At 33.2% G+C, this 12316-nt stretch overlaps 2 protein-coding genes across 3 annotated transcripts; one reads left to right on the forward strand and one right to left on the reverse strand.

Annotated features, from left to right (window-relative positions):
- The first annotated feature begins 1804 nt into the window (after positions 1 to 1804).
- LOC130635650 (WD repeat-containing protein 53 homolog) lies at positions 1805 to 3090 on the forward strand. Of its 2 annotated transcripts, none has more exons than XM_057445047.1 (2): positions 1805 to 2583; positions 2695 to 3090. In XM_057445047.1, the coding sequence occupies exons 1-2, from the start codon at positions 1917 to 1919 to the stop codon at positions 3075 to 3077; spliced, it is 1050 nt and encodes a 349-aa protein (XP_057301030.1). In that variant the 5' UTR covers positions 1805 to 1916; the 3' UTR covers positions 3078 to 3090. The 2 variants fall into 2 exon arrangements, with proteins under 2 accessions (XP_057301030.1, XP_057301028.1); XM_057445045.1 differs by having other exon boundaries at positions 1827 to 2607.
- Positions 3091 to 3516: 426 nt separating this feature from the next.
- On the reverse strand, positions 3517 to 9298 carry LOC130635656 (26S proteasome non-ATPase regulatory subunit 9-like). Its single transcript, XM_057445054.1, has 7 exons — positions 9141 to 9298; positions 6945 to 7044; positions 6322 to 6450; positions 6170 to 6228; positions 5570 to 5671; positions 5394 to 5482; positions 3517 to 3691 (listed from the first exon to the last, which is right to left on the reverse strand). The coding sequence occupies exons 1-7, from the start codon at positions 9228 to 9230 to the stop codon at positions 3664 to 3666; spliced, it is 597 nt and encodes a 198-aa protein (XP_057301037.1). The 5' UTR covers positions 9231 to 9298; the 3' UTR covers positions 3517 to 3663.
- Between the last annotated feature and the right edge of the window lie 3018 nt (positions 9299 to 12316).

The raw sequence follows: 12316 nt of genomic DNA on the forward strand, positions 1-12316 counted from the left end.
AATCTTTTTACGAGTGTGCGGGCGAGTGCGCATGCGATCGCACTCGTCTTAAGGAATGGCCTGTTTAACTGCTAGGTAGCTACTAATAAAGCTAACTTTGAAATACTAAAAAAAAAAAAATGCAACTCTACTGCCAAAAAGCGTTAGGGTATAATACTACGATGGCCCCTACGGCTCACTTCTCTTCCATATTAAAAACACTTCTCTTCTATATAACGAAACACTTCTCTTCTGTACTTTGACACTTCTCTTCAGTATTTTGACACTTCTCTTCACCTAACACTTCTCTGCATGTGGCTCTTTACAACTTGAATTCTAAAATCTGGTCCGCAATTTTACATCATTGGTCCGTAGTTTTAACCTTTTGTGAGGTTTATTACATGGGACCAGTCCCCTCGCCATGTGACATATTTTAACAAGAATAAGGTCTGATGATGGTACTGAAGACTGTATTTTGGAAGCTGTTGAGATTGCATTAAGATCTCAGCATAATGACGAATATGCTGGCACTGGCAGTTTTCTTGTTGGTACATCAACAGCTAATCAAAGAATCGAATCTTTTTGGTCACAACTTTCAAAAGACAGACCAAGTTGGTGGAGGTTATTTTTTAGAGAACTTGCAGAGTTAGGATTTTTAGATGCTGGTGATGCACTCATTGCTGAATGTGTACGCTACTGCTTTATGGATTTGATCAGAAAGAACCTTAATAAATTTGCGATTCGTTGGAATCAACATCTGCTAGCACCAAGCAAAGGTGCTACTGCTCCCTGTTGAAGGCCTGATACATTGTACTTTGTTCCAGAATTATATGGTTGCAAGTCTTGAGCTAGAAGAGTTTAGCGAACTATCTGTACCAGATCACGATAATGAGCCTGAATGTATTGAATTTGCGGAAACAGTTCTTCCAATGGAGGGTTTCTCCAAACTTAAGCCAGATACAGCTCATGAAGCTGTTGATTATTGTATCGCCTTGATTTGTGCAGTAGAAAGATATATGTACCTGTAACAATGTAAAATGCTTGGATTTTAGAAATAAATATCTTGTTTTTTGAAAACCACGAGTTCTTTTCCCAACAAACATCAATGCTAATTGCTGCAAAAATAAATATTTTGGTTTTTGTAAACCACGAGTTCTGTTCCTAACAGTCATCACAATCAATGTTTATTCCGGGATAAGGGTCAATTGTAACACGCAAAACGTTCTAGTTTTGCCAAATCACAATTATAAAAGTTCAAAGTTAGTGGAAACTAGATAAAAAAAAGCAATCTTGTATTACGCTTCTGGGACCATATAAGAATATAGCTTGAAATTTCGCAAAGTTTTTCCCGCGAAAAATCTAATTTTGTAGAAACGTTAATATGCCCCCGTAAGAATTTATGCAAACTTTACTGGTCCAAAATTTCCTATGCGCAGGGCCCGGTATGTGCCAATTATTCATAAACAAAAATCTGGATAAATTCATATATTAAGGACCATATTCAGTCTGGGAAATTTTCTTGGAAGAGAAGTGTTTCGCACATGGAAGAGAAGTGTTTCGAACGGAAGAGAAGGGTATCAAAGTAAAGAAGTTTTTTATACAGAAGAGAAGTGTTGTTATACAGAAGAGAAGTGTTTTGACTAAGAGAAGTGTTTTTATTGAGAAGAGAAGTGAGCCATAGGAGCCATCGTAATAAAACTGGGTCTTACTAAATTTCTTGCGAAAATTACGTCTCAAATTGTTGTGCAGTTTGGATTTAGGGAATGGAAGAGTACTAAAAAAACGTAGCTAGTTTCTTCGTTCTTGGCCAGCCACGATGAGATAACTCGAAGTTTATCCTAGCGCCATTATATCTTCATAATATCAATCGCACGAAATCTGTAGTAATATTGCCCTATTAAAAATTTTAAAATATTCTGACATGGATCCATTTTAAAATGGCGCACGAAAAACAAACACACGAGCTGTGTGTTTCTGCAACTCTGGAATGCCCTGATTTCTTTGATGTTCAGAGCAGTAATTTTTGTGTTCAAGTTATTTCCACAACTGAAGTCCTCGTAGGCAATGAGAATGGATGTTACATATCAAATATAAACGTGTTAACAAAAGAGAGAACTAGGGAATTGATACAATTTAGGAAGAAAGAAATCCCATCCGTTTGTTGTTGCGATGATGATCCCAATCTATTTTTTGTGAGTTGTGATAGGTCGATTTATTCATTTGACAAAAGAGTTTCATTAGAGAGTTCTGTTAATATGTTCTCTGAAAATAGCGACGACATAAATCAAATCAAATTTCAAACTGGGTTGTTAACATCCTGTGATGATGCTGGAGAAATCAAAATGTTCGATCTTAAGACAAACCAACTGTTCAGAACTTTAAGAAACAAACATACCAATATATGTTCATCAATATGTTATTTTCCTAACAGACCAAATGAAATTGTTACAGGAGGCTTAGACTCGCAATTGTTTATATGGGACTACAGGAGAGTAAAAATATTACAAGCTGTCAATACTCAAACTATATTGGAAGGAATGGGGGATAACTCTGTGTACATGTTTAATCCACCATTCGTGCACTCAATGGATATAAATGAAAATGGTAAAAATCTTGCAACTGGATTGGGTATATAATGTTTTTTAAAGTAATTGTAGCTAACAACTTTTTCAGAATTTTTTCTTAAGTTAGTGATAACATCTTTTTTTGTTTTAGGGAATGGAACTCTGCAGGTTTTTAATATTCTAAAAGGAAAGCGAGTTATAGCCCCAAGTATATTGATAAATCACCATTCAACTCTTGGTGTCTCTTGGGTTCATTACCTCAGTCGTGCTGATCAAGCCTCTACATCAATACTTGCATCAGGCGGAAACGATGGAATTGTTAATTTATGGTCATTTCCACAAGAAATGCCGAAAAAACAGACTTTACCAGTAAACAGAGTGTTGACAGAACAAGAAATTGCATCTCATCTGATTACTCAATATAATGCGAATTCAAAAATCAACTTTTTAAACTCTGCAATCTTGAATGATAAAATGTTTTTGTTTGTTGCAGACCAAACGTCTGCTATTAAATTATTAGAATTGAAAGAATGAAGAAAATAATGTATTCTTGTGAGATGTTTCACTTAGAACATTTAAAAAACACATTTAAATGAATCTAATTTAATGTTTAAGCAAAAGGGATATTTAAAAAGGAATTGTTGTTTGCTAAGGAGAAGTGTGGTTAAAAATAAAAAACCCGTTGTAATTACCGCGTGAAATTTCAGGGATAATGACAGGGATAATGACCATGCAACTATTGTAAAACTTTTGAAAAAAATACGATAGAGGTAGCGCTGCTAGCGTTTTATCAAACTAGCCTTGCAGAGGTTCCACAGATTTTACAGCCCGTTTAATTTTTATTGTTAAAACGGTGCCCAATTCAAAAATTAATAATCATAAAGCGAAGATATTTACAAATACAAATAGAATCCTGAAAAATATCTGATAGTGAAAAATATCTGATAGTGAAAGGGTGAAACGAGCACAACACTTTGGTAACTGGAATTTTACATTCGTATCTTGTAGTTAATAAATAACAAGGATGTTTAAAATGCAAGAATTTGGATAACGAATTTGTTTGTTCAAGTTTGATGTCGCTTTGTTTGTCTGATGTAACTTCTATTGATCATCGTATGTGTTATTTCTTTATGGGAACTACATTGCATCTAAAAATAATAAATTTGTATTAAAAAAATTATCATCCGCATCTTCTTTTTATACATCCAGGTTCAGCACATATAATTCCCGCGGATTCCTTACGATTGATACAAAATAAATGTATGTATTACAAAAATATGTTTTGTGCAATCAAATTTTGCGCCCCTTTTAAGCATATCTTGCTCGCAGCTTAATGTGCGAAGAAATAACCATGGTGCTAAAAATTAAATGTAAGCAAAAAAGATTTTGTAAAAAATGATTTAATAAGACGAAAAAAAGTTATTTAAACCACCATTTGCTGTTATGCGATGTAACAATAAAGAGTGTTTAATTTGGATATTAGTAAAGAAAGGAAAGAGAATCCCCGATGTTTTTTAAAAATCATCTATTTTGAACCACATGTTTCTTAAACTTGTGTTTCTTAAGAAAAGCTAACGGGGTGTTAATATGGAAAAAATAGTCCGGCAAATTAGGTGACTCGTTTGTCCGAGATCTTACTTTTTATTTCTTGTAAAAAATGCTTTGCGTTCATATGTAAAAAAAACCCAGCCCGCCCAATCGAGATCTAGGCATACTGGTACCGGGATCTCGGCTAGGTGGGCAGTTTTTCTCTATATGAACGCAATTTGTGAATTTTTTATCTTTAGGCATGATTAAAGTTATTTTCTTTGCAAAAATTTTTGCCACCTTTTGAAAAAACAAAAAGTCTAGACTTTGTAACTGACTAAAAAAATGATAAATACACCTTTCTAAAAACGTTAGATAATTGGCTTTATTGTTTATTTTCTTTAGAAAAACCAGAAAATTGTTCTTTTATCTGGGTATATATAGGCGAACTATATTTTTTTTTATCTATTTTAAAGAATGAAAAAATCGCAAAACAAAAGAACATAACTCTCGCAAATAAACAATTTAAAAATTTTCCCCGAAGAATAACTTTCGAAAATGATCATTTAATGATTTTTATACGAGAATTAACTTTCGGAATAGACATAGGATCACTATAAGTTTAGGAAGGTCCTGAAATCCTGAATTCTTCAACATCACATGATGTATTACACAAAACTTTAAACAATAAAGATGAAAGTGATGTAGGAATTTTTTTATAAATATTTTGTTTTACGAATAGCCTATTTAAGGATATGAAGTTTCGCAATTAAGCTTTTTCAAAATTATTGCCCAACCATTGAAAATTATTTCTTTCAGCATAATAATTCTCACTTATTCACTCTTAGCAATATTTTGGGGGTGATTATTTAAATTTTAGAATGTTTGTATGTTTGTGTAAAAAATAGTGAAGTGCCCAAAATTTGACTTCTTCTGCAGAAGTCAAATTTTGGGCACTGAAATTCTACAACTACACGCAGATCAGCAGCATAATTAAGGCTAGCGACGCCCTCTAATAAGCGAATTAGCGACGCCCTCTAATAAGCGCCTCCCTATTGAACGTCAAATGAATATTTTAATTAAGTTAGATTTTCATATACCCTTGCGAACGTTTCCACTAATTATATGATCAAACTTGTCGCTTAGATTAAAAAAAAATAACTTTCGCGATTTAAATGGAAAAAATTTTCGCTTTATAATAATTTTCCGCAAATGGATCTCCTTAAACTATTTTGCAACATAAACTTTCGCGAATTGAGCTAAATTGCGAATCTGCCCGCAAATGTTTCTGCACGAAAAGTAGCTTGTATTACATATACATACCCTAATAGGCCACCACCTTCCCATGTGTCAGGTACTAATTTTACAATTTTTTCGGCTTCGCCTCTTTTTATATTAACAATGAGCTCTTTCTAAAACAAACAATTACGATTAGCCAGAAGTGGATCAGTTGTCATATTTGTAACCTATTACCAAGGTTGTGTAAACAAAACACTCACGCTTTTACTATTCTGAACCAACGATCCTATCATTTGTAAACCAGAAAAGTTCGATATATTCACAGAACCAAAACGGGTCACAAGATCGTTGACTTTCAAGCCCTTAAATACAAAAGGTTTGTAGTAAAGCAACTGATACATCCAAAATTACATTTAATTTAGGCTATTGCATAAAAATTGGACTTTTACGCTGGCAAAAAAATAGTTATCTAATAGTCATAGACTTGTCTGTTAAACAAAAAAGTTTTTTTCACTGGAATTTTTGGGCTTTAACGTACTTGAAGCTACTTTTATTTCATTTTAGTCAAAATTATTGTTATCAGAAAATTACTAAAACTTTAAACAATTTGGCTGGAACAGATAAATGGTATATTATAAATGCTTTAAGAATGAGGAAATACTTTGAAGGCAAACAATTTGCCTTGTATGAACATATCTAGGTGAACAATAACAATTTTGATGGGCGTTTTTCTAAATAATTTTTGTGTTTAAATGCAAAAAATCAATTGTTTGCAGAGTAAGAGTGTCCATAAAAAAATATAAGGAGAACTAAGACAATATGTAAAGCTGGGAAAAACCTCACTTAAAAGATTACCTTACCGCTTTCGCAGCAGGTGAGCCATCAGTAACAGCGTCTACTAGCAAAAATGGTTTTTGTTCTAAAATAAAAACACTTTCACTTAAAAATATTAAAACTTTTTGTGTCTGGAAATCATCTCGTTGATAAAGACTTAATAAGTGTACAAGCCAACCTGGTAAAACTTCTGTGTGTTTTTCTGTCAAGTGATCTGGTTGTTCTTTCTTCGTGCGTGCTTTCGCATGGATTTCGTGTAAACCTTTTTCTATTTCGTCCATCAATGATTTAAGATCATTTTGAAGGTCTAAAATTTAATCTAAAAACCCTCAACCTAAATTATTACTATATATTTATTATTATATTATTATTATAACAATACAATTAAACTGAATTACATACATAACACGTTAGAGTAAAATCAAATTATACAATTCTTTTGTATCTCGTTCCTTTTTCACCCATTTATCATGATAATAAATCCTCGAAATTGGCAAATAAACGCCAATCTAGGCATTATCATGCATTTAGCAACATATTGCAGTTTGGGGTTGCGCTCTTCTACAGCATAATAAATATTATTGAAATTTGCAGATTTTTGAATACTTCGAAAATCTGCAAATACTTAAAGTGTAAATGGCAAGAATAACGATTAATTTTGGTAATAACATAAAAGACTAACAACACATATTAACACAAAAAATAAAATCGATATCTTTTAAACACAAAATATTGTGGTTTTAAATGGATTGTGCAACATTCATTATTGTAGTTAATGTACTAACATTTATTGAAACGTACATATAATTTTAACTCGTGTTTTTCGTACTGTAATAATATCTACTTCTGGTAGAGGGTAACCGTCTGTATCCACCAAAGGATTTGTCATATCACAATCATGCTAAAATGTCAAAATATGGAAATTAAATCCCAACAATAAACAAAAACAACAACTTCTTTTTGCTGTGCAATATTTGTTGTCAGTGATTAGTGATTGGAAAAAAACGACATTTCCACTGTGTGACCAAAAACAAATTTTAGCAGCATTTTTTGGTGGTTTTAAAGCTTACCTCCCACTTAAAAAAAGTTATCAAAATGTTAACAGGATATTTGTCACTAAAGGTGCAAAATATTAGCTTGGGAAGAAGCTTTATCTGATAAAAAGTGTTCATCTAATATCTAAATTGGTTTTGGAAGAGTATTAACTCTGTTGATGACTCCAGGTAGCTCATTGTTTCTTACCTGTTTGGAAAGCTGATAAAAGAATGTTTTCTAGTGCTAATTCCATCATTTTTATTGAAAAAAAGTATAGCGCAAGAAGACATTTTATATTTATTTATTTATTTATTTAATCACAAAATTAAACTTAATTGTAATAATTTACTCTTCTTCTCTTTCTCTGAGTTTTAATGGGTTTTGCAGCAACATGTTCAAAGGACCTTTTTTGCCATCCAGAAGATAACGTCAAACTGGGTGTAATTGAAAGAAAAAACACAATATGGCGGCTTTTGACAAAGAAGATGTACGCATAAGAAAATGTGGTTTTATATTTGCTTTAGTATTTTAAATTTTGCTTAACAAATGTTAAATTACTAATTTTAAACATAGTATTAACAGGATAAGTGGAAGCTATTCAGCAATTCGGTTTGACGTCATAAATTTTTTGGAGGTGAAAAGTTTCCGTATTTAATGTGAAGAGAGTGCAGAGGTAGACACATTTTGGAGTTTCAAGAACAATGTTAGGAAGTTTGAGCAAAGATAATTTTTTGCAGAAAAACTTAGATCGCCAAGGTGCCTTCAAAAATATTTTTTGGGCTCTGTTAGCGGGATATTACTGCTAAGGGGGAGAGGGTGTCTGAAGTTTGAAAAAAAAATTCATCAAGGATTTAGAAATTTCAAAAATTTGTTCCTGGCCTGAAAATTCTTTGTCATTCATGAGCATAATTCCTCTTGTCATCAATTCCGATAACTTTTATCTACAAAACACGCCCCTGAGTCTTCCAAGATTTATCCGAATGTGTGTATTTCACGGACAGAAATACTCTAAAAGAGGGGGGAAGGGGCCGAATCTTAGCGACGATATCCTGCTAACGGGGCCTAAAAATGTTTTTCGAAAGCTCCTAAGCATCATTTCCTGACAAATTTTTATTGTGGTTACCTTCCATTAGCTAATTTTTCTTCCACTTTCACATTTTTTAGCATTCTCCTCCCTACAACTAGCTTTGTTTTCACCCAGCGAAATTTTAAAAATGACGGATGTAGTACAAATTCGATTCGTAAATTAAGCAAAATGTCAATAATCACTATGGCAAGAAAGCTGAACCGAATTGCCAAATAAGTTAGCTGGGTAGCTACACCTTTATCCTTTTTGATATGGGCTTTGCAATGGAGGGAGTTTGTTTACTTACTTTTGGTTATTATTTCCTAATTCATGTTCATTTATTTACTCACCAATTTCTGAGGCAAATGTTGGAGGGTAACACAAATGGGACAAAATAATATAAGTTGCTAACATGCATGAACACGACACAGGGAAAATTTTGCTCTTTAGCCATCGGTAGATGTGCATATTGTACATGGCTAGCCTCACAAATATTGAGGGATTATACCGTATTATTTCCCTATTATTTCCAGGAGTGGCCATGATGGCTTAGATGGAAAGACCTAGAGTATTTAATGCTCATTTTGAGCTACGCAGACCCAATTAGGGCCCGCACTCTACTAGAGACAACTCCCGGCAACATCCAACGGCCCACACAGTATGTCATCTCCCCAATTTCCCTCACATGGCTTGGGTTAACCCAAGGCTATGGTAACATTCACTCGCCACCCTGGTCTCCCGCACAGAGTACGAGAGCTATAACCACCTAATATCTACGGCGCCACAATAACCACTAATCTACGGCGCACTGTTAAAGCTAGCGCTTATAAAATCACAAAAGTATAAAAAACAACGACTAAGTAATGCGAAAAGGTTTGATAAAAAAGGGTACATACTGAGCGTAAGACATCTTGTAGGTCACGAATTTCTTCTTCAATCAAGTTTTTTCGCGCTATTAGCGCCCTCACTTCTTCTCCATGCTCCATATTTGTTTTGATCAATTTTTGATGACTCAGTCATTTCTGTCGGCTCGCTGTAAAACGCTGAACAGCGAAACACGGAACAACCCCCGGGGTACAATAATACAAAATACAAGTTTTTTTTTATTTTTACTGTTTCTTCTCTTAAAAATGCTTTCTATAGTACTATAATTGACGAATTAGTAGTTGCTATCGTGTTTCTTATAAAAAACACGTAGGTTATGTATGTAATTTGCACGAGACAATCTAATAAAGGAGCCGCGTACTTGAAATAACGTACACGGTCCCCTATTAGATTTTAGACAAGTATGACAATTTTGAACTCATTTAAAAACGAAAGAAATCTCTTATCTATGTCTCTAATAATTAAACTATTTTATCGCATGAGGTTGACCATTGTTAAATGTCGCTGACGGGTTTTTTAGCTAATTTTGCGGATAATAAAAAGTTACGTAATAAATTCAAGCTAAAATTGAGTGAGAATTAAAAACTAAGGGTTAAAGTCATTTGTAACAAAAAACATACGTGTACCATTTGCATGTATGACAACAAGTTAAGGTAAACAGAGAGCGTATGAGCAAAACAGTGTTGCATTGAGTAGTGTGATATCTACGAAGGAGGGTGAATGATCACGATAAATGTCAATCAAACAATGATAAAACATGGCGGCCAAAGACAAGATTAATTCAAAGCAAGAAGTTTTCGACTTTATTGTGCAGTTAAATTTATAGATTGTTTATCGTTTTTAGTAGAGAATATTTCTCTTTTAAGAATTTACGAACATAGGTATTGTTGCTATAAAATATAAGATTAAATGACCGCTAAGAGCAAAGTAAAATCTCTTGTTTCCTTCTCATATCCATTTCTGAGTCCCTTCGTTCCCTCGGCTTAAAATAGATGCGCAGTAAGGCAAAAGTTTCGCAGGACAAATGACTTTTCACACTCTCTAGATGTGTTGTGATTCCTCTTTCTATAACATTAAGGTATTTAAAAAATTGTGACGTTTATATAATAAATGTATAGGAGGCCTGAATGTTGGACCACTTATAGAGCGAACTACCCTAAATTTATAGTAGTTGATTTTTCAAAAATGCATGATATAAAAAAGCACCTGAATTGATTTTTTGGATGGGTTTTTTTCTGGTGGTAGTTTCCTCTGTGGCCAAAATTTTCAAGATAAGTGTTTAAAATTCCAATTTCACATAATTATAAAGCCGTCTCAAATTTTTATTGCGAGAAAGCAATGTAGCAAGCAAGAAAAACGACAGAAGCCATTTTTTTACCTATAGTTGATGTACCTTTATTTTTACATACATCTCTAAATTGTCACCGATTCGGTGTAAAGGTGGCCTCACATTTTTCTAACTCTGCTATGGTCTCCTGGTTATGCTAAATAATGGTTTGGATAGTACTGCACTGTATTATATATTATCTATATAATTAAATTGTGAACCAAACATCTAAATATTAAAAGTCCTCTTTAACCTAAAGCAAGCATTCAACATTTTTATTTTGATGATTCAATAATGTATTTTGGCTTTTTTTAATTGCCATGGGTTGCTGTTTTTGGAGCACTGGGTGGGTGGGTTTGTTTAAGAACGACCAAAGGCCATTCCTTGTGGCACATTAAGGGAAAAAGTAGGCAATTTATATTGAAACTCTCCTAGAGAAATATTTTATAAAAAGCCATTAAAATAGATTATTGATTTTTAGTCCTCTTTGAACAGGGTTGGTAGGAAGTATTAGTGACAATAAAAATTGAGTAAGCCTCAAAAACAATGATTTTCAAACATTGCTCAGTTCGTTTTTGATTCACTTTGAAGTACATTCTCTGAGATCTTCACACACAAGAAAACCCTTGCAGATATAAAATTTATTCTAAGTTAAATATATATTATATCTTGAATAGGTAAATGTAAGGCAAATGTTTTGCAAAAACTTCAAATATTTTGTGCTCCATGATCCTCTAACCAGAATAACTTATTACGATTAAAAACACGCATTCTGGATTTTTAATTATACACACTGCTTACAATTTTTTTTTAGTTCTTTGTTAAATGGCAGGTGTAATAAAGAAAAGAAAAAACAGACCAAACCAGCATAAGTACTACAATTGAAATCCAACTTCAAAATTGGATTTATTATCATCATCATCATCATCATTCTCGGCTTAACGTCCGTTTTCCATGCTAGCATGGGTTGGACGGGGTATATTAATGACCCTCTTCCAATCTGATCTAGACTGTGTTAGATCTAAACTCAACTTCCTCTCTATCAAGTCTGTCCTTATAACCTCTTGCCAAGTCTTTCTCGGTCTGCCTCTGGGCTTTGCCCCAGGAACTATCAAGTCTCTACACTTTCTTACCCAATTATCCTCCTCCATTCTTTCCAAGTTCCAAGTTCAGTAAATATATGAAATCTGTTTTATAACAGATATTTGTAGGTAAGATTACCATTTATAGTTGTGCAATGTTTCCAGAGCTTGTATAAATTGCAAGTATAGTAAAACTAAACAAGTGGACAATATTTAGCAGACAAAAGTTTGAAATAATGTTGTGTATATATATTTGTGTTATGAAAGCAAAAAAGTGCTCTTCTTTTTAGTTAGGGAGGGAGGGGTTATTGTGCTGAAAGAGCAACTTTAAATACAAAGCCATTGTGTATCAGTAGTGACAACGTGTTGAGTGTATACCGTATTTTACAACTTCCATCGTTGGTGCGGGTTATATTGTGGTGGGGGTTATGTGATAAGTTTTATATTTTTGTCATTTATTGTAAAATTTAAAGTTTATACATTCAATGAAGAAAATAGTACCCATGGGATAAAATGCGTACATTAATATAACTGCATGCACGATCCTATATCTACGTAATCTTCAACTACGTGATTTAATTTTTTTACACAGTGAAATTGCTTTCTTTAACTTTCTTTTGCTTGCCATTGTTACTATTACAAGCTCTCTCTGAAACACAATTCTGGAGATCATTTTTTGTATTGAATTTAATTCTAATCTATTTATATCTTTGCAATCACATTGAAATGATTTGCTATTAGCAATAAAGCAATATAGCAGGTATCATTTTTAAGTTTA

This window comes from Hydractinia symbiolongicarpus, chromosome 3 (assembly GCF_029227915.1).
Source record: "Hydractinia symbiolongicarpus strain clone_291-10 chromosome 3, HSymV2.1, whole genome shotgun sequence".
NCBI lineage: Eukaryota > Metazoa > Cnidaria > Hydrozoa > Anthoathecata > Hydractiniidae > Hydractinia > Hydractinia symbiolongicarpus.

What these genes read in the sequence shown, in the direction of transcription:
- LOC130635650 (XM_057445045.1), top strand. Translation starts at nt 1,917, where the DNA reads ATGGCGCACGAAAAACAAACACACGAGCTGTGTGTTTCTGCAACTCTG. An exon ending in AAATCTTGCAACTGGATTGG is followed by an intron (nt 2,608 to 2,694) that starts GTATATAATGTT and finishes TTTTTGTTTTAG; the next exon opens with GGAATGGAACTCTGCAGGTT.
- LOC130635656 (XM_057445054.1), bottom strand. Translation starts at nt 9,230, where the DNA reads ATGGAGCATGGAGAAGAAGTGAGGGCGCTAATAGCGCGAAAAAACTTG. An exon ending in GCTCACCTGCTGCGAAAGCG is followed by an intron (nt 5,672 to 6,169) that starts GTAAGGTAATCT and finishes TTTGTATTTAAG; the next exon opens with GGCTTGAAAGTCAACGATCT. An exon ending in GAAGGTGGTGGCCTATTAGG is followed by an intron (nt 3,692 to 5,393) that starts GTATGTATATGT and finishes TATTATTTTTAG; the next exon opens with ATGCAATGTAGTTCCCATAA.